Source organism: Exophiala aquamarina (genome assembly GCF_000709125.1).
Source record: "Exophiala aquamarina CBS 119918 chromosome Unknown aczIA-supercont1.1, whole genome shotgun sequence".
NCBI classification, from domain to species: domain Eukaryota; kingdom Fungi; phylum Ascomycota; class Eurotiomycetes; order Chaetothyriales; family Herpotrichiellaceae; genus Exophiala; species Exophiala aquamarina.
In genome coordinates, this window is record NW_013550587.1 from 3,684,856 (window position 1) to 3,711,997 (window position 27,142).

The 27,142-nt window shown below is 50.4% G+C and overlaps 9 protein-coding genes across 9 annotated transcripts; 4 read left to right on the top strand and 5 right to left on the bottom strand.

Moving 5' to 3' along the window:
• Positions 1–2,595: 2,595 nt before the first annotated feature.
• On the top strand, positions 2,596–4,209 carry A1O9_01315 (uncharacterized protein; the record flags this gene model as incomplete). The annotated part of the gene is made up of 4 exons (XM_013410474.1): positions 2,596–3,135; positions 3,183–3,346; positions 3,409–3,998; positions 4,049–4,209. 4 exons carry the CDS (start codon positions 2,596–2,598, stop codon positions 4,207–4,209), a joined length of 1,455 nt encoding a protein of 484 aa, XP_013265928.1.
• Positions 4,210–4,335: 126 nt separating this feature from the next.
• On the bottom strand, positions 4,336–4,842 carry A1O9_01316 (uncharacterized protein; the record flags this gene model as incomplete). The annotated part of the gene is made up of 1 exon (XM_013410475.1): positions 4,336–4,842. One exon carries the CDS (start codon positions 4,840–4,842, stop codon positions 4,336–4,338), a length of 507 nt encoding a protein of 168 aa, XP_013265929.1.
• Positions 4,843–6,929: 2,087 nt separating this feature from the next.
• On the bottom strand, positions 6,930–7,877 carry A1O9_01317 (uncharacterized protein; the record flags this gene model as incomplete). The annotated part of the gene is made up of 1 exon (XM_013410476.1): positions 6,930–7,877. One exon carries the CDS (start codon positions 7,875–7,877, stop codon positions 6,930–6,932), a length of 948 nt encoding a protein of 315 aa, XP_013265930.1.
• Positions 7,878–8,227: 350 nt separating this feature from the next.
• Positions 8,228–9,297, bottom strand: A1O9_01318 (uncharacterized protein; the record flags this gene model as incomplete). The annotated part of the gene is made up of 3 exons (XM_013410477.1): positions 8,228–8,859; positions 8,910–9,153; positions 9,202–9,297. The coding sequence occupies 3 exons, from the start codon at positions 9,295–9,297 to the stop codon at positions 8,228–8,230; spliced, it is 972 nt and encodes a 323-aa protein (XP_013265931.1).
• Positions 9,298–9,945: 648 nt separating this feature from the next.
• A1O9_01319 (60S ribosomal protein L44) lies at positions 9,946–10,413 on the top strand (the record flags this gene model as incomplete). The annotated part of the gene is made up of 3 exons (XM_013410478.1): positions 9,946–10,071; positions 10,131–10,315; positions 10,374–10,413. The coding sequence occupies exons 1-3, from the start codon at positions 9,955–9,957 to the stop codon at positions 10,411–10,413; spliced, it is 342 nt and encodes a 113-aa protein (XP_013265932.1). The 5' UTR covers positions 9,946–9,954.
• A 1,176-nt stretch (positions 10,414–11,589) lies between these two features.
• Positions 11,590–12,294, top strand: A1O9_01320 (uncharacterized protein; the record flags this gene model as incomplete). The annotated part of the gene is made up of 1 exon (XM_013410479.1): positions 11,590–12,294. One exon carries the CDS (start codon positions 11,590–11,592, stop codon positions 12,292–12,294), a length of 705 nt encoding a protein of 234 aa, XP_013265933.1.
• A 533-nt stretch (positions 12,295–12,827) lies between these two features.
• On the bottom strand, positions 12,828–16,077 carry A1O9_01321 (uncharacterized protein; the record flags this gene model as incomplete). The annotated part of the gene is made up of 3 exons (XM_013410480.1): positions 12,828–13,521; positions 13,611–14,007; positions 14,064–16,077. The coding sequence occupies 3 exons, from the start codon at positions 16,075–16,077 to the stop codon at positions 12,828–12,830; spliced, it is 3,105 nt and encodes a 1,034-aa protein (XP_013265934.1).
• Positions 16,078–17,620: 1,543 nt separating this feature from the next.
• On the bottom strand, positions 17,621–20,020 carry A1O9_01322 (uncharacterized protein; the record flags this gene model as incomplete). The annotated part of the gene is made up of 1 exon (XM_013410481.1): positions 17,621–20,020. One exon carries the CDS (start codon positions 20,018–20,020, stop codon positions 17,621–17,623), a length of 2,400 nt encoding a protein of 799 aa, XP_013265935.1.
• Positions 20,021–22,543: 2,523 nt separating this feature from the next.
• A1O9_01323 (WEE/WEE-UNCLASSIFIED protein kinase) lies at positions 22,544–26,063 on the top strand (the record flags this gene model as incomplete). Its single annotated transcript, XM_013410482.1, has 2 exons — positions 22,544–25,270; positions 25,323–26,063. 2 exons carry the CDS (start codon positions 22,544–22,546, stop codon positions 26,061–26,063), a joined length of 3,468 nt encoding a protein of 1,155 aa, XP_013265936.1.
• Between the last annotated feature and the right edge of the window lie 1,079 nt (positions 26,064–27,142).

A 27,142-nucleotide genomic window follows, 5' to 3' on the forward strand; every position in this document is an offset into this window, starting at 1 on the left:
ACACTGCGGTCATTGAAAGCTTGGTTGATGATGATGCAAACCTTGAATGCCATTCATGGAGCTCAAGGAAACCCAATCTCGAACAATGGAGCCTCCAGAATCAACGGGCAGAACGGCTACTATGAAGATCAACGCATCGACACTAGTGGCAGCACTCACTTTGACGACTATGTGGACCTGCTGAAGCTAGATGAATCACATCCTCCACGAGGTTGTCAGGCGTGCTTACTCAGGCCTTTGAGCTTGCTCTCCACAACGGAAATAATTTTACTGTTAGGTGTTGCAAAGACCTTCTGAGCATCTCAGTCGATTGGCCGGCGGTCAGCAAGATGATCAGTACCAATTTTGTTGCTAATTTGAAAAAGAAGATCATGGAATACGGCACGGATGATCGAACATATAGCGATGGACCAGCATGCTCTGCATTTATTGACCCGAACACCATCAAAGATAGACTGGCGGTATGCCCCTCTTGCAAGAAATGCGCCTGCTCAACATGCAAATTAGCATTCCACGTCCAAAACCAGTGCCTGGTCCCCCAAGATGCTCAATTCGAAAAGTGGAAGGCTGAAAACCGCGCCAGCACTTGTCCACGACGTGGCCACGCAATTCTGATTACCTTCGGCTGCAATCATATGATGTATGTGTCCACACGCAATGGCCCAACTCTCTTCCCTGCCGGTCCAAATTCTGAAGATTTACTGACTCGTTCGCTGTAGGTGTCACTGTGGAGCTGAATTTAGCTACGAGTGCTGCGCAATTTGGAAGAATTGCAAGTGTGAAAGATGGGATGAAACTCGACTTCTTCGACACGCTGAACAGGTGGCGCAACGTCGAAGTCAACCCAGTACCATCGCACTGGTTGAAGCACAGTTGCGTCGAGAGCCGAACTGCCCTCACAATGGTTTCCACAAAACAAGAGAGTTTGCCGGCGTTTGCTGGGAATGTGGCTGGACCCCGAGTTACTTCATCTGGGAATGCAATGACTGCTACATACAAGTCTGCACTCGGTGTCGGAACGATCTGTATGGCTGATGGAAAAACGCTTCATACTTCGTCAGGAATGACCATGATCAAGGTTAACACGGCTTCATGCCTCTGGACTGTTTCCTTGAAAATCCGTGTTGCCATAGAGAACAGTTGATGGATGGCAGTTTCTTCAGCATATGCCTAGATGTTTCTTTTGCATGACTTTTCGAGAATGAGAGAAGTCCTGATTGCAATAGCGCAGGCGGCGCAGTACGTGAACATAAAATATCAGAGCATTACCTTGAAGTCTAGATATGTTACTGCGACTGCTGCTGATATGTACATGAGGCACCTAGGTATGAATATATGCTCAACGTGGATGGGTGGAGGTACAGTATGCACATATACACATACTCACTGTATGGTCATGCAGTGAGTGAGTGACGTCATGGTTGCTAAGATTAGGTAGCCTCGGCCATGAGGTCTACAGCAACATTCAAAATAACTTTGCAGTTCAAAGAATTTCTTCAAGCCCGAGATCCGGCCTCGTACCTCTGGCAACGGTGAATAAGAACGAAAAAAGAACAAGTCAGCTTTGGATCAGTTCGCAGCTCTGGTCGCATCGCGTGGCTCGAGCTCCATTTTAGTTCCATTGCCGCGTCGGTTGTGGCTTCGAGCTGAATCTCGACCAACTTGACTCGAGCGGCGAGATGGCGACTGCAGATGACTATTGGTCTGTGAGTCCTTTTATTGAACTCTGAGCTGGTATCTGCCAACAGAAACCTTCCCAACCCTCCACCTCGTTCAGAATTTACAACCTCGCCAATGAAACTCTGACAATACCGGCTCAAGCCATGATCTTTCCAGCAACTCTGGTTGCGTTCGCCACAGCGTACTACTCCACCATGTGGGAAGCTGGGTGCTTGGTCTGTGCTTCAGTCGCTAGAGGTGGGAGGAACGATGGACACCAAACCAGCATATCTTCTTGTCCTATGTTCTTGTCTGCGTCGTTTTCATTCTAGACACTAGCAACCACGTAGCGACATCAACCCTTCTTGTTTCTTCCACTCACTCGTCGTCGATGCTACGTACCTTTCTACAATCGTAGGCCGAACAACCAGACCTCTGTGGTCGTCATGCGCATTGGACGGGCTCTTGATCGAAGAATTTCGGCAGGTCCAAGATTACGGAAACACACACCATGGATCTCAAGTCCTCTCGCAGACCCTGAACATGCAAGCTGTCAACCAGACCAAGGGTTGGCGGGAACAAGTGTTGCTGAGTCACATTCAAATCAAGATAGTATTGAGAGGCGCAGCGCAAGCCAGAGATCAAAGCTTCCGCCCTTCAAGCACCGTTCTGAGTCCAGCACGATTGAGCTCTTCTACGACCTCTTTTTTGTCGCCAACTTGACGTCTTTCAGCGGCAATCATGAGATTGTCGATTCCAAGAGTGAGCTGCCAATGTCTCTTCTGGTTACCCGGCTAAACGAGCGCAGCTCTACGGAATTATATTGGTTTCCTAACCCTTTTGTGGTTTACCTGGCTTCAAACCTCCCTTTTCGATGTCCGATTTGCTTCCGACTCCGTGTTCGATCGAATTTGTAAGGCATTCTCTTTTGGCATTATGACCGGCTTTGCTATGGTGGGCGTCATTTACGACACAACCAACGTTGGGTACCATGCCAGAGCATTCCAGGCAATGAGTATGATCCTGATGACATCGCGACTGATACTAATAGTGCAGTATGGAGTTATACTGCTGTATGTACGACAATATCGCAACACTCGCATTCCACTTCTGGCGACCATGGCTACCCTCCTTATTGCTGCGGTTGTGTTCCTCGGCACGTATTGGGGATTCGACGTCGTTGACGGCACTGATCCCTCGGGTGAAGCAACAACGAGGCTGGCGCACCCTGACACGTATCTTGCCTGGTATGTGGTCGCCGTTCTGGAAGCGACCTCGGTTCTTGCGATTTCATGCACGTGGCGTGTGGTGAGTTTCAAGCGGACGCATCTTGTCGAACGAGTAGGACTTTTGACTTTGATTATGATGGGGGAAGGCATTATATCGATCACCAAGTCGGTGTCTCAGATTCTTTGGAACGTGCGCACTGTGAGAGGTTCAGATATTGGTATCATTGCATCATGTGTCCTGCTAATAGTAGGTTTGTTTGTATGAGATCAATTTTGCATGCTAAGACTGTGCAGTACTTTATATGGGTTCTCTACTTTGATCAGATAGAGCACGATCGATTCGGGACGATTCGTCAGCAAATCTGGGCAATGCTCCATTTCCCTCTTCATGTTGCGATACTCCTAACGGTAGAGGGAGGCTCTGCGTTGATTCTTTGGAGCATCATAAAACGCTACCTGTAAGTTTTGCGACTGTTCTCTCGAACGTTTGTGTCCTAGATACTAATGGCTAGTTGGTCAGTACTGCATGGATAAATGTGTATGTCGATATTCCTGACTCTGTCAACTCGACGGCGGGTCTTGTGGCATATCTCGAGAATGCAATCAGTACAATTGATGGCTGGAATAAGCAAAACCAGCTGGCACAATTCTACAATTATCAAAACAACCTGACATCACTCAGTGCCATAACAGCAGTACCGTACAATTCGACTCAGTGGCAGGACCAAGCAGAGCCGATCCTCACTGATCTTCTTTATGGAGTTCTCAATGCGATATTTGAACAATTCGCGGTTGTAGGGCCTCATCTTCCAAACCACAGTGCATATGAATCTCAAACCACGAGAACAAACGCTTTGATGAATGTTTTTGGCACGGTTTTCGTGTACTTCTACCTGGCAGCTGGGTGTTTCCTAATTGCACTCGCTGTTATGTACTGGTTTGGGAAAACACAGAAAACTATAGGCGAGTGGCTGTCTATTCTTCTAAGAACAATCGTTGGAGCCGGTCTTGCCGTATTGTGTCTATTCAGCTTCACGACAGGAACAGCCACTACAGCATTTATATTCAGCAGCTGGCAAATCCCAATTGTCGTGGTCTGTTACTTTATTGGTAAGTTTCCGCTTATCACCCCAAATCGTCTTGGTTAACCAGGTTACAAGTGATCACCCTGGACAACCTGTTGTTATGGCGCACGAATAAGCTCGTTGCTAAGAGGGTATCGAACACTCAGCTGTCAATTGCGAAGACCTGTAATCCAGCTCACAATCAAGCCAACAAAGCACCTCATCCTGACGTTGAAACATTGAAGGGCTCTTCTTGAATACGAAGGCTGTCCTGTTCATCCTTCAACTAAACTCTGCTTGCGACTCGGATCACTCCATGTAGCAAGGATATTAGTATCTAGGGCCATTTGCTATGGAAGAACGAGGCACCACCTCGGCGAAAATCACTCATGCTGGACATCAACCTTCGCAGCTGCTGCTTCTGTGAATCCTTTCTTGGGTGCACGAATCTTCAACAGCCCAGCCTCCAATGTCACACTGACATTCTCCACGTCCGTGGGGAAATTGATATATCTCCTGAAAGGACCGACCCTCCTCTCGCCAACAAGCAAATGGACTCCCCCAGAATGAGGGTTCGGTTTCTCCTCCTCAACTTCAGCATTCTCGGCTTTGCCATAGTCTGGTCTTAGCGTATTACCGGTCAGCAAAAGAGAACGTGATCCCGTCCATGACACGGTCACCTCGCTGGGCTTTTTGGTTCCGGGTACTTCGACTTCGACGAAGAATTCTGAGATTCCATCACGAATATCGACATCCGGCTGGTTTGGATGGGTTTCAGGATGAGGCGGTCGTCGAGCGAGATATTGGAGCAGGTTCTGGTGCTGGTGACTTCTCTCGTGGGGATGATCCACCAGTGGAGGAGGGATGTCGTAATAGTATGCGTACGCCATGGCGTCAACAAGTTTCTCTGCTGAAACCGTGATGGCTGGTGTTTAAGATGGATGGCTGGAAAAGAGTTTGCGGGTTGCTGAAATGTGAGGTCAATGGTGTAGCCAGTGGTTAGAGGATAAGAGATGACTTTTGAGAATCGAGGATGGGAGGTCTTCTAGTACCCCATGTGGGCTATATATCTGAGGACGCCCCTTGCTTCTCCTATGAGCCAAATTCCCCATTTTATGCCGCGCTACCGATCGGAGAGGTCCAGGTTGGAACCTTCATGACTGAGGATCTGTGGCGGCGCCCAGAGTTGCGAGACTATGCACACGAACCAGTCAGAGCTACAAATTCTACACTGATGCTATCCTAGCTTGAGAACTTTGTGAACACTCGGTCCTAATCAATCCGCAAGCGATCGCTGATCCCATGACGCCAGACTAATTGGCAAGCATAGAGGGTTGCTTCCTCTGCCTGTGAAGTGTACCAAGATTGTTGTTACCAGGTTGGCACAACCATTTGAGGTTTGGACCTGCATGCATCGTGCTGCTGAAGCTTCAAACCCTGGGACAGCCGAGGAATGTTACGGAGAGCTATTGACATTCTTGGATGCTTGCACATGACTGTTCAGGGAACTTAGCTCACCTCATCAGGAGAGGAAGTTGCGTCACGCACAGGTGGTTCGATGTTGTAACTTTTGAGTGGTCGTTATTACGATTGACCTGAGGGTTTGATTACGTGACTGACAAGCTTCCCTCCGGGTTCACCCCTTTTCAAGATCAAGGTCGATGTCGATGCCCGATAGCGACTGCTGCCTCTTCGGGATTCTCCTTTCATCGAGGTTTTATGTAGCAAAGAGGTTCAAAAGAGCGGCTCTGTAGGCCGACTCTCAAGTGTTTAAAACCTTATCAAAAGATATAGGATTCGAAGAACTGACGAGAGCTCACTACTTAGGTGACTGATGCTCAATATTGGGCTCAATTTCTCAAAATTCGGTCATTACAACTTGCAACTTTGCCAAGAGTCATCTCTGTATCACAAAAACAATAGTGGAAAGTTTCGAGCGGGCTTCGTCCAAGTGGCAAGCACCGACCGTGCTACGAGTAGTTTCAACTTCGATTTTCTAGCTTTAAGTGGTCCTATTCCTTGTCACAGATTCTATCTAGATGCCTGTAAACACGAAATACTCCCCTCAGGATTCCATTAGCCGAGATCCCATGACTGACTGGGGCGTCAAATTGCAAACGTTCAGTGAGTCGGTCCCCGGCTTGAACATGTTGTCCGCCTTCCCCTCAACCCCGGACATCGCCAAAACTTGACAGAGTACATGATTAAATCTCGCGCAAGCTGTCCAAGATGTCCCATGTTCAGGTCTAGACCAAATTGATCATTTTGGTGGCGAGCGTGTAGAGAGGGCCCATCCATTGCGGAAGATGTCGCTCGAAAAACCAGTTCGACCAAGTCAACTTCGGCCTCAGCCTTGTCTGGTAAGCTCCGTATGACCATCGCGACAAAAGGCTGCAGTCAGCGCGGTTTCTTCTCAAGCAGGTAGAGGTTGGAAGAGTGCTCCGATAGGACCCCAGATATCATCCAGAAAGCTTCTATCCATTCTGCCGGTTAGGTACTCAACCCGCGCGCTGTCTTCCATTGATGCTGCGCCTCTCGGCGATCCCCCGAGTCAGGGATCAAGCGCAATGGGGTAGGTTTCCTCCGTCTCGCATGCCGTCACGCTTCATTCTGCGTCGGTCTGAAGCTTCAACCTCTCTCCGACTTCCATTTCCATGATCACTTAAACAACTTCGAACCACACCGAGGACATCTCGTGCCTTGGCGACCTCTGCCCCAACAGTAATCGGCAGCACAAATTACTCTTTCATTATCAAAGAAGCAGTACTGCTCCTTCTTGTACAGAGCCCATCCTGACTCGTAAAATTTGACTTTTAAATCGAAGTAAGGATAAATGCTTAGGGTGTTGCAGGTAATGATGGTTTCTAGTATGATTGCAGCCTAGCTTAACGGAAGGTTGCTCTGGGATCGCTTTTATACCCTACGTTGTGAGGCAAAGACGATCGGACCGTTTCCTGCTTACATAAAGCAGTGGCTATTATTCAATAAATGTCAAAAGCTCAGACACGAAGCCTTGAGGGTTTTCTTCCGCAAGATAATGGCAAGAGTCACGGACTATACCAACGTGGACGTTGTCATAGAACTCGTTTGCCATAGCCTCAGCTGCTGGTGCATGCATGGTTTCACTACCTGACAACACCATATTCTTCAAATTTATTTTCCCAAGCTCCTCACGCCATTCCCTGTTATGCTCGGCATCCATCTCGAAAGCACGGTATGTGAGAAAGGCGCAACGTAGTGCGTCAGGGGCACCGAATTGCTGGGCATAATAGTCCACCACTTCTGGAGTGAAGGCCGCTTGGTTTTGCGTCAATCTGTCGTAGAAATGCTTCAGGTACATCCTTTCCTTTCCCTGCACCAAGGCAACTGCGATATCTGGCATATGGCTCTGGAAGTCGAAATGCCACCACCGACTTGAGTGTTTCTCCTCCTCATAAAACACCGACCCAGGAAGCGGACATTCACCCCAGGTGACACTAGCCACACTATCGGGAAACTGGCACGCAAACGCATGCGCAACCATGCCACCGATATCATGGCCCACAACGTGGACCGGGTTTGTGATTCCAATGTGCTCAGTCAAGAGCTGGTGAAGATCGTGGGCGAGTGATTTTTTGGTGAAGGGGTCTTGTTGATGGACATTACCAATCGGTTTGCTGCTGAAACCGTGGCCAGTCTTGTCCGGGGCAATGACATGATAGCCTGCTTCGGCAAGAGGGACCATTGCGTGCCGGAATTGGTAAGACGTCTCTGGGAAACCGTGAATTAGAAGTATAGTGCCTTTCTTCACCTTCTTGTCTCCCGGCAATGCTTCGACATAATGGATTCTGATTTCCGGGTCTTCAGCATGCAAGTGAGCTGCTCGGTTGAACAATATCACAGACTTGTCTCGTGTATCCGATGAGGGTGGAGTTGGAACCGCCATTTTTGATTCTGTAGGACGGGAATAGCACAAATATGGATTGCATACCCAATTTCACGTCTCCTTTATAGATGAACTATACGATAGACTTAATAATTGTCTTCAATTGATCACCAAGTTCGCAGCCTTGGCCGGCCCGCCCCCATGGTATCTTCAGCGTCATAACAGCGTCAGGGTACTGGATGAACCCCAAAATTACAGCTCGAGGCCAATCATAGACTGTGAGGTGCGGGTAGCTTGCCGAAACTGGGATACAAAAATCGACATCGGGACCAGTGATAGGAATGTGATTATGTGATATTGACAAGAGTAAATTCTGGCCTACACATTAGCACGAAATCAAAGGAGACATCTCACACCTCTCCGTGGACGAAACCTTGACCCAAGTAGATGGTCTGGCCTCCTCCATACCATAGCCTTCCATTACGGAAATCAAGTCCTTTCTCCTCACCGACGATCCATTCTCCGCCAGTCTTGATTTTAGCGTCTTCCATCGGCCAGTATTCTGCCTCAAGCCACTTATTGATGGTCTCGACCTCACTTATCCAATGCCTCCGTTTCTTCGGGTCCAACGTAATTTTCCCGTCCAGAGGATCTCCACCAAAGACGTTGGGTGAATTGAACCTCGCGATCGTGAGATGGGCAGAAGGAACAACGTATCTAGATCCCACTTGAACTCCTGCCTCAGTCAAAGCGGTATATGTGTCGCCCCGGAGGTGGTGGTAGGTGTACTCGTCATCCGCCGCCGTTCGACCCTGCGGTGGACGCTCTCCGGCGGCTGGAACGAAGCTTAGTGCCAGTGCAGCGGAGTCGTAGCTTAACAGTGGTTTGATCAATCGTGCGCGATGACTCGTGGTATGGTCGGCAATCTCCTTACAATGTGCATGGAGGATATCCATCAACTGTTCGATTTCTCCCTCTGTTTTCGAATGGGCTACTTCCATGACTGTCATATGAAGGTTTTCCAATGGCATCAACCAGAGATCTGAATAGTCAACACGAGCGCGAATATGGCCGGGTCATGGTTGAGCTTACCTGGGGCAGCGTCTTTGAGCTTCGACTGTATTACATCTATCAAGGTTCTCACCTTACCAGGCGGCCTTGCCCAAAAGACGAGGCAGCTCCGGGGATCGACATAGGTGCTGTCTCTTTGAGGTCCGTCTAATTTGACAAGGTGTTCATCTAGAATCCAGCCTTTGAAGTCATTTGCAAGTATTTTGTCCTTCTGTTGAGCATTGCGCCTGATGCGATGCTGGGAATAACGTTCTTGGATTAGTTTCTGAAAACGCCATTAGATAGGAAGTGAATGTGAATACGTTAAGCGCACTGGTTCACCATGGCAAGCGTTGATCAAGCCATCAAATGGATTAGCTGTGATGGGGGTGGAAGTACCGGACAAGTCTTCAAAGTCGACTTTTGCCATTGCCCCAGGGTCACAGATCAGGCCTGACGTCGGGCCAGCTTCCAGTCAGAGATGCACGACGAGTAAGGAGATGGGTGGCACGATATCATATCATTCGACGATCCACGTCTCTCCAAGATTTCGTCAACGTCTTGGTACATCTGAAGCATTGGGCAATTGATGCCATTGATGCGGGGTCAAGGGGAAGCACATAGAGATAAGATAAGATCGGCATACTTTCCCTCTTCACAAAGCGGGTCGAATTGCCCACAAAGCCCTAAGAATCAAAAACCTCTGTGGTCTTGGCATTCGCCTGCGGACCTTTCATCTTTAACTCGAGTGATTGACACCGAAATAGCACGCATATCCACCACCTTCAACAAGCAGCGTGTGCTTGTATTCAATCAAGATGGTAAGTGACCGAAGACCCTTCATACCACCTCAATCGACTACACCTCTGGACAGAGATGGATATCTTGGCAGACGGACGAACCACAGTTATTGAAGATTAAAAGGTGGAAGTGATTGTGCGCGACCCGTGCCATTCTGCACGGAGGCAATATTCGAGGGCCCTGGGGATCTCTTGCTTAAGATGCTGAAATGACGGAGAAAGACTGCTATCGAGAAGCCTGCGTTCATTATAGCACTATTGCGACATGACAGCCTGAACGAGAACAGATGCTAATGCACAGCTCCTTCCAGGTTAACGTTCCCAAGACTCGTCGTACATACTGCAAGGGCAAGACCTGCAAGAAGCACACCCAACACAAAGTCACACAATACAAGGCCGGAAAAGTACGTTCCAAACCCAGACGACCGTGACTTCCCCCGCGATCGGCTAACAACCAGTTCAGGCCTCGCTCTTCGCACAGGGAAAGCGTCGATACGACCGTAAGCAGTCCGGTTATGGTGGTCAAACAAAACCCGTGTTCCACAAGAAGGCAAAGACGACCAAGAAGGTCGTGTTGAGATTGGAGTGCACACAATGCAAGACCAAGGCTCAATTATCACTAAAGCGTTGCAAGCATTTCGAACTTGGGTACGGCCCATTTCCGAACACGCCAAACATTTTGATGTGAGACTAACTGCGATTTCAGTGGTGACAAGAAGACGAAGGGTGCCGCTCTTGTTTTCTAAATGTGATGCATGCATTTTTTCGGGGATTGATGGCGATAAATCAAGTACAAATACCATGCCGCAGAATGTGGTCATCATGGATGGGATCGCCAATATTGAGATGATGGGATGCCTCGGACAGCAATGAAAATGATGTCTTCAACTTTCATACTTTCCTCTCTTGACAAAGCTTGAGTGCTCAAGTCCTTGTGGCCGAGGCTTGTGGTATTTTGTTAGACTGGACGAGTGGTAGGATTCCCAGTCTGGTGGACAGGTTATTTTCAAACAAAGATATCGTGCCAGAAGCCGTCTCTTCCAAAACATCCATGTTGTCAAACCTAGTTGTCCAGTTATCGGAAGACTTTCATTCTCTTTCTCATCGACGGATCAATCCTTAACCCGGTGCGTCAAATTTACCAAAACGTTGCCTGGGGCAAGTCCGAAGTTTGCCGTTCTGTCCTCACTGCGGTAGAAGCCACTGGCAGTCTACCACATGACCAAATAATGTGCCTTGATCACTCACCTCCAAAAATAGATCTCGAGACATTATACCCAATACCTTGTCACCTGAACATTCGCAGGGTATGTACGGAATCGAGCTTGCGTAACTACATGCAGCAAGGGGTTACCATCGTATTCGCACCCTCTGCCGTGCCGCTAATTCCGGGCAGACTCCTCTCACCATTCACAAGGACCATTGGTTGACTTGGGTTCCCAAGGAATCGGTGGGGCTCCATAAGAACTCAACTCCCATATATACCTTTCTGTTGAAAAGCTTAGCTACGCATCACTATCAAGTACATACCCGGTGAGATCGTTATGAAACGAAGAGTAGACAGACGTCTTCCTCGAGAAAATAAGCACGACGACATAAAGGGCACTGCTCTTCCTTCACACCCAGAACTGGAGCCTTGTTGAGCAAAACGTCACGAGTCATTACTGCGAACAAGTAATTGTGTTCATTATTATTTTAAAGCGATCGAACATCGCTTGCAGGATACAGCTATACGCCTACCGTGGCAAGGTGTAGTCTCTTGGGAAGGGGACAAAGCATATCGTCATCTCTCAGCCTCACTATCAACTTTCCCACTCCCACCGCACCTCTGTCGATCGGACGGCCTCAACAACAAACTAAATACTAACTACTAACTCAGTACAAATCATTGTTGTCTCCCACGGGACCAGACCCAGAGCGAAATGACACCCTCCATCTTCAACAACGAATACTCACGGGGCCCACTTTACCAGTACTGGAAAGAGCGCAGCGCGGAGGAGAAAACGACGCGAGACCAACGTATCGAAGAGGCCAAGATCCGCTCCAAGGGCTTCCAGCCATTCTCCCCGACACCGGGTCCCTCGAGTCAGGACTCATATATGCGTCGTGCCACTAGTGGGCCGCCGGGCTATGTAGCCGCGACTACTACTGGACGCTGCAATGGTGGCGAGAGGGAATCGATGCGATCAGCGTTCTCTTCGGAGCCTGAAACAACGTCAAATGCGGCTTCAGCAGCCGCAGCAAGGCCTAATCACGGCGATCTCCCTTCATACGTCGACGCCACTAGGGCTACAGCAGCAGCAGGTCCCACTCCCTCCCAGCCCTCGGCCAGCCAGGCGGGTGGATCTCAAGGCGAGCGCCAGCAATCTCAATCAGCACTGCTCAGCAGCGCCGAGGATAAAGCGCGCCTCGCGCAGCTGGAAGCACAACGGCGCCAGATCGACGAGGACGCCGGCATGGCGAGGACTGTATCTGCTGCAAGCGAAGTAGAAGCGGGTGAGCGGCAGCTGTCGACGGCCAGCGATACCAGCCAAGGCACGCCCAGGAGGAAGAGCACAGCGTCGAAGGTTGGCAGGTGGCTCGCGGACGCGGCGACTGGGTTTTCGAAGAAGCAGGAGCGGTTTTGAAGGATGGTAGTTAGCCTAGCTGGTGGAATATGAAGTGCTGCTTAAGCAGGACGGTTCTGAGGGGGTCAGTCTTTAGCACATCAATGAGCTACAAGGTGATTAAGCACAGTGATGAGAGAAGTGGAAACTCGCGACGCATCTCCGTATCGATTCGTCATTCATTAGCGCCAATATGTACTTATCTAGTACGGTCGTTGTCGACGTCGGGATGTCAATGGTATGTCAAGGGTATGTCAAGGAAGAATGCTCCTTTAATATCGTATCATCAGAAAGCTCTTTGGAGTAGAATTATTCGAAATTTGGGTCATTCATTCATTTCGTGTGGTTTGTCTCATGGTCGTTAATTCGTAATCACCCATTTACTCATAGCTGAAATTCCCCATCGTGCTCGTGTGCGGCATGATATAGTATGAAATTCGTATACTCCCAAAACATGCTGTGATGTCCATCATGCATGTCTCGCCAGTCACCAGCCTCAAAATGAACGCTCAATATACAAAGAACGGTTTGAAAACGGAAAGAACATACAGACTTTACCTGCCCTTCTTACTCCTTCCATCAGGTCCAAACAACCCATCGAAAAAATTACCGAGGACTTTTCCAGCGGCTCCTTTCCCAGAAAGGATATCCTCGAATCTGTCGGCGAGAGGATCGTCACCGGGCTCTGCTCTCTTTCGCCCCTTTTCATCAAAACGTGCTGGCAAATCCACTGTGGCCTCAGAATCCGCGGGGCTCGTTACACGCTCAATTGACCTGTCCCTCGAGCTTGGCTCTCCACGAGAAGAACCAGGATCATGTGAACGCCGTCGTCGATGTCTTCGTTTTTCGTTTCCATTCACGGCGTCTTCAGTATCCCGTGATCTTATAGACTGGTCTTGGTTGCGTCTTCGCGAATCATCCGGAGTTGAATCAGTGTCGTCTTCGGCTTCGTATCCCCGAGAGTGGGAGTGTCGATGATGGTGGCGGCGTTCTGGGCTGGTAGCTTCGGAATCTATTGGAACTGGGTCAGAGAATGTTGAGACTTCTGGCTTCTCTGAGAACTGAACACTCTTTCGGGGACTTGAGGGAGGTGGTGATGAGGCTAGATCGGGCACTCTGTCGTTGGGGGAAGGAGGGAAAACATGAGAAGGAGCGCCAGTTGCAACGGGGACTGGATAAATAGGCGAGATTGTGGTAGAAGGGGGTTGTATATTGATGTTGGGCGGCGGTTGGGCGGCGAAATCCCGACTTATACCTGTGGATCTCGTTGTTAGCAAGTCTACAGAGGGCAAGCAGTACTGTGGCAGACGTTGTGTCGGATATTACATGACGATGACATACCATCTTGCACTTGATGCTGGTCATTGGGAGTGGCGGGTGTAAAAGAATTGCCAAACGCAGGATTCGGCGCAGCACTCACATTTTCAGGACCACGTGGAGCATACGGATTGGCACCGGATGCGTATGCATCATAGTTATTGGTGACTGGAGGAGGTCCAGCCGGAGGAGGTGGGTAGACTTGACCACCATATGGTGCGGCTCCTGGCATTTGGGTGGCTGCAGGTTGTGGGTTGTATTGCCCTGGCATTCCCCCAGGCGGAGGCGGGAATTGACTAGTTTGTGGGTAGAAGCCTTGTTGAGCGGCGTAAGGATCTGGCGTAGCAGCATATGGAGCCCCCGTGTTGTAACTATCCTCGTAGGGATCATGGGCTCTATATGCAGCTTCTTCTTCCTCTTGACCTGTAAAGCATGTGTCAGTCTGACTCCCGCAATGTGTAGGCTCTACTTACGTCTTCGTGCTTTGCGTTCCCGCTTCTCCTCTTTGCGTCTGTTGTATTCGCTGGTGCCGATCGCACCCGCCGCAGCCGCAGCAGCATATTTCGCGGCATCTCGTGATCGTCGGCGACTATGTGGGCGTCTCCCAGGGGAGGCGCTGGAACTACGGGACGATCGCCGTGAACGACGTTCCCGGCTCAGGCTGCGGCTTCTACTCCTCGGTCCTCGCTGAGCAGCATAACCTCCCGCACCAGCCGCAGCAGCTGGTACCACGGCATTTGAGGTGTTGTAGTAGTTATCGACGGGCGCAGGCCGGCCATAATAGTCCGGACCAAAATTATTTCCATGCATTGGTCCGTTGCCGTACTCGATCAAACCGGGATCACTGACGGCTGCATCTCTTGGGCCATCATAATAGGCATCCGTCCTGGCTCGGCTCCGTGATCTTGAGCGTGCACGTCGCTCCTCCTTCTGGACTACCTCGGCCTCTTTCTTTGCCTTGTTCTTCTCGTACAAACCAGCAAGAGCAGCACTGCCCAAACCGGCAGCAACAACGGGAAGTGCCTGTCTGACTTTACTTTGGGAACGATTGCGAGATTTGCTTCTCGCACGTTCGAGTAAGCCAGCGACGACAGCACCAGCAGCACCAGCCTCGGCGATTCGCTTGTTACGATGTTTAGGATTGCGCGCGTCGTCAGCTGTGGGGTCATTCTCGAGTTCGGAGAGTGTCTCCTCTCTTCTGCGGCGTGATCGACTACGTCTTGGGGGCTCTTCGGTCTCCTTCTTACCAAGGCGTTTGGTCGCGATTGTGGCTGCGGCGGCCAGTGCGGCTGCCCCGAGGCCGACGGCTCCAAGTGTCTTCAGCCTAGATCTGGAGTGTGATCTGGATCTCGAACTGCTCCTTCGTTTGCGGGAGCGAGATCGAGAGTGGCGATCCCTGGAACGACGTCTACTTTTGCTTCTGTGGGCAGACCTTGCTCGTGAGATGCCTTCAGCGGCAATGGCACCTAAAGCACCAGCTCCGAGATCTCGGCCGAGACGGCCTACTCCATGAGATGTTTCACGACCCTCCCGCTTTTTGTGGTTTCTGAGCAACTCGGCGGCACCGACCCCAGCAGCGACACCTGCGGCGAGGTTTTTGCGACGATCCGGGCTAGACTCACGGCTCTCCTCCCGAACTTCTTTTCTGACGTAGACCATGCTATCATCGCTGCTATAGTCACGGCCCCTTTGAGAGACGGAATCGTGTGGGCTGACTGACCGACGCCTCGTGCGGCGCTCGTAATAGTCATCCTCATCGCGACGCGGTTCGTCAATTCGCTCCCGCACTTTCTTCTCGTAAAAGAAGTCTTCCTCGCCACGGGGTTGATCCCTACGGACAACGGTTCTTTCATCCTCGACATCCGATTTTCGTACAATCTGATAGTCATCATCTCGAATCCGCTCCCTGATTATTATGGGTTCTTGTCGGATGACAATAGTCTGAGGCTGAGGCGGACTATAGTACTCAGAAGTGCGTGTGTAGCGTTGCACGTCGCGGTCCCTATCGTCGATACCGCGGGTAGGGGACAGGACTTCGTAGTCATCACGATAACGGCTCTCACTGACCCTCAGATCAGTCCGTGGACGGTCATCGTAGCGCATAACTGAAGCAGTGTCATCTCGACGGGGTTCTTGTTCGGTAGTACGTCTGATGATGAGTTCCCGCTCAGTTGTAGGTTCCTCACGTCGCGTGTCGTAAGCGTACTGGCTGCGAGTGTCCTCGTCACGACGAATGACCATTTCACGCTCAGTGTAGCGAGGCTCTTCTCGACGTAGTTCACGGGCGGGTTCCTCGACCTCTCGTCGGACAATATGAGTTTCCTCTACTCGATCGGGGACAATGCGGCGATCTCGACCAATAGAGGAGCGAGAGTCATCTTCTTTCACGATGTAGCGAGTGCGAGTTGTGTAACCACCCCCATCTCGTCGAGCGGAAGAGACTGAAGTGCGGGAGTCATCGAAGCGATCTCGATAGACCGAACCCATGTTGAGGGTGGGCGGGGGGGGGGAGGCAATGGCCGATGGATTGTGCCTTGTTGTCAGTAAGGCTTAGGTGTTGATTGACACACTGCAGTAGGCTGAGAGGGTGGTAGAGTGAAGGTGTTCTTTGGAGGTGTCAATGGGAGTGAGTCTCTTGGGGTAGAATCGAATTCACAGGGAGCGAAAATTGAAACGACTAGATGGAACAAGGAAGAAAGGGCGAAGAGAGATGGGTGGTGGTGGTGATGAGGAAGAGCGGTGGAGGGACAAGGTTGGGACGAAGGATCAGATGCTAATAGTAGTAGGGGGAGGCGTAGAAGAAGTGACTCGCGAATTGCGTGGTACGGTCACCAGCAGCAGGCCATGTGTGCGCGCCCAGCAGCCCAACGAATGAACGAGCAATTGAAGCCTACTCCGCCGGGTCGGGAGACATATGCAGGCTGAGTTGTTGGAAATGTGCTGGTTGGGCAGCGATGGGCAACTTTGAGGAGAGATCGTGGGAGGGGCAGTACGGAATACGACTACCTGCTGAGTACAGTACCAAGCGGAGACTCCCTACCAAGCACTCAGTGGGAGGGAACAGAGGGAGGCTGAGGAGGGGCCGAGGGGCCTGAGGGGCAACGGCTGCACACTGCACTTGCAACCTGATACGATTATGGGCTCGCATTCCACCACTGCCAGCGGACTAGGTCTATGTCATATTCCGTGCTCAGTATTGAGAACAGTATTGAAACTTAGTCATAGGTAGGTACCACCTTGAGTCAGTACCACTACAGCATGCAGACGGCGTCTATACCAGCTGGGTGCCAGCCTCAGGCTTTGTTAGATATTCGAAACTTTAGATCAGGCGCCTATGTCTTCTGCACCCTGTACGGTTGTACTTTCCGCCACGAGTCGTGACTTGTGACTTGTGACTTGTGACTCCTGGCGTGGCTTCGCACAGTCTCAGCTTCAGCACGTTCAAATTAAACCGAAGAGTACGGGTTTTCTCGTACTCAATACAGGGCGCTGTATTATTCCGTCCCTAATACTGAATCTCCAAGGCTGCTCGCCTCACTGAGCCACTAGGAGTATAGAGCAAAACGAGATCAGTCAGAGCGGCAGCCATGCCATTCATTCACGACTGCCAAAGTCAATACATGTCTTACGTTCTGAGGGAATTATATGCATATCATGACTGCAACTGTCTGAACCTGAACCTGAACTTTCTAGGCTTGAGTGCTTCCCTTTTACTCTTTCTTCAGTCTTGCTTCCAGCTTCAAACACTTTATCGCTCCCAACTCGCCAGAAAAGAAGAAAGCCCAGTTTCACGTCTCAAAATGATTGTTTCCTTCGCAAGGTGTTTTCGTTCTATCCCCACCATATAAGCAGCTATACTGCAATCCCAATGCTTTTTTAGTGCGCTCTGGGGTATCTGATCATCGTAAGCCACCTGTTTAAGGCTGCGCTTTGTTAATGTTGTTGTTGTTCACAAATGAAATTCGTCCAGACCGTAATAGAGTCAACCTTTGTACAAGCCCGCTGTCGTAGCCGCTCTAAAACAAATTCTTCAACCCGTCCCACCTAATAGCTTGTCTCCAGGGCTATCACCTGTGTCATCCGTTGGGAGCACCTTAATCCGACTGCCAATTTTCGCTGATCTCGGTTTCGAACTCAAGGGAAGCTGGTATTTGATCACCCCTCGTACAATTAAATCAAACGGATGTTGCAAGACTCTTTCCCAACGCGCAGATCCGCCTTCTTCCGTGCGATTTCCTGGTTTCGCCAGACGTATCTCCCCAACCGAAGTTGAATGCGTCCGGCGCACAGGCGAAGCCTCAAACGAGAGTGGTGAATCAAACTCAAAAATCCTTCCCAGTAGCATCTTTTGGGTTCCAGGTTCCGGGTCATCGATCGGGTCCGTGCCTTCATCTACTCCGTCCTCTGAGTGCCAAGGTGGCCAGTAGCTCGCTCGCTTGACCCAGCGTAACGTGGGTTTCCCGCCATTCCACTTCTCTGTCGATCCCACGTACGGACTTTCCGCAAACAAGTTGACATCCAAATCACTGACAATAATAGCGAAGAGGTTCATGTTCGTTGCCTCTACCTGTAAATCTAGCATGATTTCTTGCTCTGAGGCAAGCACGTTCTGAATATGCTTGACAGAAACATCCATCAACGGTCGATTGACCGCCATGACAAATGTGGTGATCCCCACGCACACCAGAACTAGAATAAATGTTAGGAAAGCACAGCTGCCCCATCGACCACAGTAGCTCCGCTCATAGCCATCATGGTAATCAAGTTGACGGAAGCTGCCACTATGCGGTCGACGGCTATGTCGTGAGCGGTTGACTCGTACAGACCCAATTAATGGTGCCCTTTCGTCATCAGCTGCATCGTCATATGCGTCATAAGGCTCTCCTTTCCTTGGGCTGGAAGCAAGTCGACCGTTCGACACTCGAGGACTATTTGGTCTTGAAAATCGAGACACGTTATTGACGGAAGAACGAGGAGAATATTGTTTGCTTGCTTGAGTGAATGGCGAATCAGTATCAAGGATTGATGTGTGATGCGGTCGTCCGTGCCGACTGATATGGTGATGGCGGGGAGTCGAACTGGTGTTCCGTTGACTACCACGTCCATCTACCCCAAGTTCTCCATCCAAATGGTTGTTGTAAGTACTGCTAGAGAATTTCATGCTCTTCTTGCCCGCGATCGCCTGGCTTCCGTTCCTGACTCCGTGCTTACTCCGTGCACCGTATTGATCTTGACTGGTCAGAGACGTAGCACTCGGTGTGCGGGAGTGATATCGAGGAGGGCGGTCGGCTGGATTGGATTCATACACAAACGTCTCATCCGAGTCAGAAGAATCCGCTTCATCAACCGCACTTGCAACCCTGGCTTCAAAAAGGTCTGCTTTGGATGTTGCTGTCCCTGCATGTAGCGACGGCGCTTTACGCGATGTTTTCTTCTTTTCCTTCTTGGGCCGGATTGTCTCGGTGCTGGGCTTGGCCCTAACGCTACCGGTACCATCTCTACCTGAAGCTCCACGATCAGGATTGAGTAGTTGTGGCATTGAAGTCACGGTTTCTGTTTCCACTGTCATGGTTCGGGGTGGATCAGTAGTAGGCTTAGTTTTGGTGGTGGTTAGATTTGGGAAAGAGCGCTTAGCAAGATCTGATGGGGGTCGTGAAGTACTCGGTGCTCTAGACCTTCTGCCATTTTCTGGCTTGCCGGTGTTTGTTTTGCTGCTAATATCACCGCCGCTCCCATCACCTTCTTTAGCAGTCGGCGCGTCTGGCTGATTGTCAACCTTTTGATCCAGGGACTGAACATCAATTCTTTGCTCCAAGAGAGAGGTCAGCATGGGGCCAATTGACGGCGTCGTGGGAACACTGCTTTCAGCGACAGTCTCAAGCAAGCTTGTCCCAGTACTGGGGCCGCGCCCTGGGGTACGTGTATTCGAATTGTTTGATGCCTGTTCCGGACTATTGGTCACTTGTATAGCAGCAGCCTGGTCCGGGATAGACACAGCGGCCAATCTCTTTAGCGATGTATTGGAGGGCGTCTGTTCTGCTTCGGGTTTTTTAGGAGCTGGCACTCTCGCTCCATTTTTAGTGGGAGGAGGAGACTTCACTCTTGGAGCCGCTCGCCAAGATGGTGAAGTTTGGCCGGACTTCATCTGTCTCTCGCCATTTCGAGCACCTTCCAAAACGCCGTCGACACTTGAAGGCTGTAGAATGGGTCGGTGCGCCGAAAGAGCACGCTGAACTGCCGCAGCGGAGGGTACTGTAGTTGAACTCCGGGTAGGACTAAACTCTTGACTATTTTTTCGGGATCGGGATAGTTGCGGTATGGCAGTGACGCTACGAGCGTTGCGAGCAGGAGAGTTCTCTCGCGAGGATTTTGATTGATCGACAGGGCCAGCTGCCAAGGGAGGGGGGTTCTCGGTGGGTGGTGCAGACATAGTCGGGTTGGGTGTTTTCCTTTTGTGTGGACTTTGGCCGATATTTTGTTCCTCTGCGAATATCAAATTCCGGCCAGATGGCTAATGCACCAGCGGCTGCAATGAGAGAACCATAGCGGCAGGTCACGTTAGAACAGTGACGGTGGATGGACACGCCGTGTGTTTCCCGGGAATCATATGAGAAGGGTGGCGTGCGGGTGCCTGAACGAAGGATTGCAAAGTTGATTGATGGAATCAAGGCTGCTGGCCAAACGAACGGAGGGTATGTTGAGGGCGTTCGCAGGACAGGTAGCAATACTGCTAATAGGATATCCGTACACCAAATCAGTCAAGAGGGAGCGTACAAATTGGGGCGGTTGCAAATGACCGGAAGTGAATGGGAGAACAAGACAAAGAGTGGAGTTAAGCTGAAGTCGAATTGAAGCGGGTGATGACTGGCGAGGGCGGAAGTTGAAGTTGGTTGAGAGAAGAAACAGCCTGAGCAAGCAAAGGCCAGGGTCGGGCTTTAGTGGAAGTTGGAGCTACGGCACCGCCACGGGAGAAGGGGTAACGGATGAGGGAGGTCTGGGAAAAGGATGGTGACGCCTCTGTGCGGTACGGATATGGAGCCTAGGCTCCTGCGATCCCTCGTACCGTCGTACGGGGTACGGAGTACTCGCATAGACGTCACAGACTATAGTTGGCCCGAGGGACCTGGTTGCCCTTTTCTCGGGGCGTTTCTGGATGACAGATGTGGCGGCAACGTAAAGCCTGAAAACAGCTGCAGGCTGCGGCACATCTCAACGTGGCATTCTGCGGTGGCCGTGGCCGACAACCGACCACGCTTTCTATGCACCCTAACTGTTCCCCCGAGGCGCTAAGTGCAGTCGCATCCAACGGGGGGGTGGCTCGCCAGGAGAACCCATCCATACGAGCACCTGCACTGGCAGCTAACAAGGCCAGTGGAGACTAGCTGGGGCATGGACACGGTTACCTCCGCCCCTGTCCACTATTTCGTTTAGAGCCAGAGTCTGGGAACAAAGAAGGATGCGGACTTCTTCGAAGTCCCCAGAACAAGGGGTTAACCGCTTTGGTACTCGGATGTTCGCCAAGGTGGTCATCCTCCTGGGCTCCTACGAGTACCAGTACTGAGTGCTCTGTACGGAGTACCGGTAAGCTGCGAAGTTTTACGCAGTATGTACTACAGGCTGCGAGTATACAATACATAAGTTGTGGCTTGAGAGTGTGCGGGATTCCGGAAACCCACCTGAGTACGGAATGCTCCGTACTATACATACTACGAGTACGAGTATCGTGCGAGCGACAAATTGGTCGATACGTTCGAGCACTCCGTACCGTATACCTACTTAAATCCATCTTCCGTGCCAGTCCGATCTACGTGGCTCCCTCTAATTTGCAGTTGGTAGCCCCGTGCGTCCTTGCCGGCTCCATGACCGTCGAAGCCACACAATAGTAGAAATTTGATTTGCCGTACACAATTTCGGATAGCGTGAGGTCAATTGTCAGAAGACAAACAAGAGCAATGCGGTGAACAGGTCCAACACGGCTTGCCTTTGTCACCCGATCTATTCAATATTACGATGACTTGTGCTCCCTAGCTGGGGAGTTTCTACAGTATCTCCTTTAATAGTAGATGGCTGGCTGGCTGTTTGGGAATCCCTCGGTGCCTGGTAGGCATTCAAGCTTAGTGAAGCCGCTAAGCCCAAAAAGTCCACACCTCGCCAACCGGGTTTTTGTTTACTTTTCGCAACAAGTCTTGGCAAATCCCGACGCGTCCACTCCTCGAACTTGAAGGCGAACGTGTCCAGTCAATTTCTTGTGTGAGTCGAAACTCGATCGAGCCTCTAACCCGACCCTGGAACCTTTGTCTATCATCATCGCCATCATCCACTCAATCGAGAGCAACGCATCATCCTTGATCCTACTCACCACTGACCACCCAACCTCCGTTGCAACCACCTCAACCCTCAGTCACCCTTCTCGACAGCTGATCTCATACACAAAGATCGTCATTCGCGCCTGCTCGATTCGCCTCCCACGCGATCCCACACTTGCCTTGCTGCCCAAACCCTGATCACCACGACACGCACTCACTTCTTGACATCGCCGCCCTCTCCGAGCCGTACACTTCCCGAAGGTCTCCGTCTATACGCATCGTCTGGCATCTCGGTCCCTTAGTCTCTTCAACTTCCTACCGCCTCGACTACCCATTACCCGCCTTCTTTCCTTTACGAGTCTCAAGGTATTGATATCCCAACGCGGGCTTTGGCAACGAAGCAGCATCTACATTTTCAGGAAGATTCAACATTCAGAGGTCGTTCCCACTGAAAACAACCGATCACCGTTGCGCTTGCAGTGGATCCTGTACTTCCAGTATGCTGGGTTTTTGAGGAATCTTTGCGTGGTCAAGCAGTGGAAGGTTGGAAGACACTGTCTCAGCCACCTTTCCCTTTTGATGGCATTCCATTAACTTGGAGAGACGAGAAGAGTGTCGGCCTGATTCCACACACGCTGCCAGCCATGATGGCGACTTACTCTCCTCATCGTGAGGATCGAGAAGCTGTTCACCATCACTCACCCAAAGCCATCTCACACTTTGATGCTATCCGAGAAATCCGACGTTCCTTGTCTCGCTCGCCCTCCAAAACATCGGACTTTCGTCAGTATCCGTTTCGGTCACCAGGAGCGAGCAATCTTCCCTTCTCTCCTTCACCGCTTTCACCATCACGGAAGTCTACATCAGAGACCTTGTCACAGATGGCCAGTATAATATCTCCGCACTCTAGTCGAAATTCCCAAACTCCCCGATTTCAAAGACCGATTCTCCGGCGCACTACCCAAACGCATGGACTGAACCGTATTCGAACGTCTCCCAAGAGCCCTTCCAAACGGGTCCTAGCAGATTCAAGCGACGGTGGAAACTCTTCTCCTCTGCCATTACGAAAGCGAAGCTCGACGGAAGCAGAGCGTGAGCTTGCCTTAAAATGCTTGACAGGTGAAGCGAACGAAAATGATTCACGTCCACCGGAAGAGCCACTCACCTGGAAGACTGCACAAACACGGCAGGAGAAGCGTCGAAGTGGAGGTACTCTCATGTCTACAATTGCTCCTCTCAGTCCGATGAAGCGGACAGAAGGGCCTCAATCGGATGAAAGTCAATCATTCGAAAATTCAGCAAAGAGACGAAGCCTTCATGGTCCTGGACTCGACTTCAGTATTTTTGAATCAGATGACTTAGACGGAGGCATGTTCATAGACAAGCGCTCCCAAGATGACAACGACTTCTTTGGTGGCAACAACTCCCTGTCCTCGACTCGATTTTCAACCATTCCCAAGCGCTCATCGTCTTTGCGTAAATCAACATTACAGCAACGGCAGCTTGACCGGCCCAGCAATCTGAAATTCAACCATGTCATGGACTTGGACAAGTCCTGGCTTGAGTCGTCCACACCACCAACGAGCAGTAAGAGAGGGTTCAGGATGTCCTTGGACAATCACCTCGAACCGATGCGCCGTGAAAGCCCGTTTTCAAGCCAAGGGAGTTTGCCCAACGCCTCAATACATCCGGCAACATCCATCCAGAACAGCCAACAACTATCCCGCCATCCTCTGTCGCGTACTTTGACCCAATCATCTTCATTCACAGGTGATGAAGACGACTCTCCCACCCACGAGCCTGTTCATCGACCAAACAGGCCAAGATCGCATGATTTTTCGAAGTCATTGCCAATTGGAGCCTCAAGACCAGTGCCATCCCCAGAAAATCATGAATTTCCCACTCAAAATTCATTCGCAACTCCAGGAAACTACAAAGCAGCGAAGCCACTACCTGCAGCCTTCATGTCAACAGGTTTGATCTCGAAGAGAAATAGAAATGTTGAAGATCCCAATGCTGGCCTACCGAAAGCTCACATGCCTGATACGCCATGCAAAAAACAGTCTGTGTTATTTCAAGCCGATGAAAAGTTCGCCGCCCCAAGACCTGCCGTTCACAGAGCAACACGACCTTCTTTTGGACAACCCTCTACTCCGTTGGAACCACATCACACTCAACCCAAAATCTCAGCATTTCCTTTTGCTCGGAGCGCCGGCATATTTGGCACCCGCTCTAGCAAGCACAATCTGCTCAGAAAAGGAAGCTTTGCATCTATTGAAAGTGACGAAAAGACAGAATCTCGATCGCCCTTGACTCGGGCCAATAGCCAGTCAACTGACTCAGATTATCCCCCGACACCAACGAAGCACCTCCCTGACGGGCAGAGTCGCAACTCCATCTCGCCCTCGCCTCACCATAGTGGAGGGTTGACAACAACTCACAACGCACCCTCCTCCGGGTTTGGAGCCCGTTTGACCAACAGTAAGTTGTCTCCTATTTTAGCATCACCTAAAGGCGTCGATAGGGACAGTGATAGTATGATGGAGTATTCTCCACCCGCCAACCTGAGACCTACATCGGTGCCTAAGGTTATTCCTATGTCAGACTCTTATACTCGCGCCCGAATGTCCAAGAACCTCAGTTTCCCAGCTGCTCTCCCGAGGAAGGATCCACCCATCTCGAATTTAAACTCTCCTGCGTTAGATCGTGCTAAGATGATTTCTCTGTCTCTAGTCAGCCCACGTACTACGCCACATACGCCCCTGGAAGGCTTCTTCCCCCCAGATCCGAGCGGACTAACCATCTCTGGTCGTGCTGAACGTCCTCGGAACCCAGGCAACACAGGTAAAGGCTCGATTGTACCAGCAACTCCCACTGGACCGCGAGAATACTTCTCGAATTTCTCCAACCGTCCAAGCCTAAATCTTACGGCTGTAGACGGTTCGAATTTGGACATCAGCTTGACTTCAAGATTTGAGAAGGTGGATTTGATTGGTTCTGGAGAGTTTTCACAAGTATTCCGTGTTTCACAACCACCCGAGGCATCACCATTCCACAAAATTTATTCGGTGTCTACAAGTCGTCCCTCACAAGGATCAATACCCGAGAAGGTCTGGGCAGTCAAGAAGTCAAGATACCCGTACACTGGAGCCAAAGACCGCCAGCGAAAGATTCAAGAAGTGGACGTGCTCAAGGCGCTAGGTCATTCAGATCATATCGTGACTTTTGTCGATAGTTGGGAAGAACAGGGTCACCTCTACATTCAAACAGAATTTTGTGAAGAAGGTACACTTGATGTTTTCCTCGCTCAAATGGGGCTAAAAGCCAGGCTTGATGATTTCCGTATCTGGAAAATTCTACTCGAGCTATCAGTGGTAAGTAAAATATTTTTGATCCTGGGAAGGAAATCAAACTAACTATTTACAGGGGTTGAAGCACATTCATGAGAGCGGCTTTATCCATCTCGACCTCAAACCTGCAAACATTCTTATCACATTCGAGGGAGTTCTCAGGATCGCCGACTTCGGAATGGCAAGTCGATGGCCTGCAAAGGCTGGTATCGAGGCAGAAGGTGATCGAGAATACATCGGACCTGAAATACTGATGGGACGATACGATAAGCCAGCCGATATCTTTGCGCTTGGTCTGATCATGCTGGAGACTGCTGGCAATGTCGAGTTGCCTGATAACGGCGTCTCATGGCAAAAATTGCGAAATGGAGATATGAGTGATGTTCCTAGCCTCACCTGGAGTTCCGGGACTAGCGGGATAGAGCGGGATTCGACCGGAAACCCTCTTTCTCGAGAGAATTCGTTCCTTGACCAATCTCAATCATGTCGAACGGGTGTGGAGGTTACCATCCGGGAAGACAACGAGATGCTGACAGGCCAAGTCTCGTCGAAAAATGTGTATCACCCTCGTAGCGGTGAACTTGTCAATCCTCCTCGGTTCATGATTGATCCATCGCATGAGCAAGCGCTGGATCGTGTGGTACGATGGATGATCTCGCCCGATCCGAACGACCGACCTCTGGCCTTGAATCTGCTGAGCACTGAAGGAGTACGATGGGCAGAGGCAAGACGACGAGCTGGAGCCACAGTTTTTGAAGGCAACTGGGGACCAGCAGATGAGGTTCTTGCTGAGGATGCTGAAATGATAGATGTCTGATCATCTAGGTGTGCGATCAATCGCCTGGGTACACCACTCTTTTTGCATAGTTGGTATGGATAATGGTATCTTGACCGGAGTGGGTGGATCACTCATTCCAGGAATCTCCAGTATTATGATTGCGATGGCCTGTCAGAATTAATTGATGGAAATATTGGTATTGTTTGATTGTGTTTTTGGGATCAGCTTCGGCCTTTTAAACCATGCGCACATTCATTCTGGTTTGTTTGAGTATCTCAGGATGAACTTGATTGGCAGAACAACGAGAAGCGAAAAATGGTACACCACAGCGATCTTCACCACAATCCTCCCTGACACTGCGGGTACGAGAACAGGCGGTAGCACTTGAGGTCACCCGTCAAGGCCAGGCGACAGCCACCATGCCAGGTTATGTAGACCGGGAGGTAAACGTCAAGTCTCGTCGAAGGAGACAGAGCAAGCTGGATTATAATTCGATAATCCAAATAACAGCTACAGTGTTAGGATACTTGTAGGCATAAATGAGGTATAAAATGAACAAGAATATCAATCAAAATGATCAAATCAACTGAAAATAACAGGGCTGGGGGTATTGTTGCAGTACTTGAATTTTTCTGTCGCCATCCCTCGTCTGGCTGATACCAGATTGAAATATGCTATTCGTCTAGAAGCCAGCATTCGCACTTCGGGGTCTGGTTATTGTGTATTGACAACCTATGTACTGTAAGCTTGGTGCTGTCGTGAAGCCGACTTACATAAGTGTGTTTTGATGTCCTCCCAGCCATCGACTGGCGAGTTTCTTATCGCTTACAAATACAGGTATGACGCCGACCTTCCTACGACCAGCTTATAACATACTATCGATTAGGGAACAATTGATGGGCTCGCCAGATATGAAGCCTAGGACGACTGCGTGAGTCAACGCAAAGCGTTACGTTACAGCGCTGCCCGCTCGCCAAGTTGCCCAGAAACCTTTGAAAGGAAGATCAACAGCCTTGTATTCCAAATAGGAAGGTCTCGTTGAGTTTGGATCCTACAGGCTGCGGAGTATCGTCCATATCTCGCTAATGACCAGCTTTTCATGCGCAATCAATCTTGGC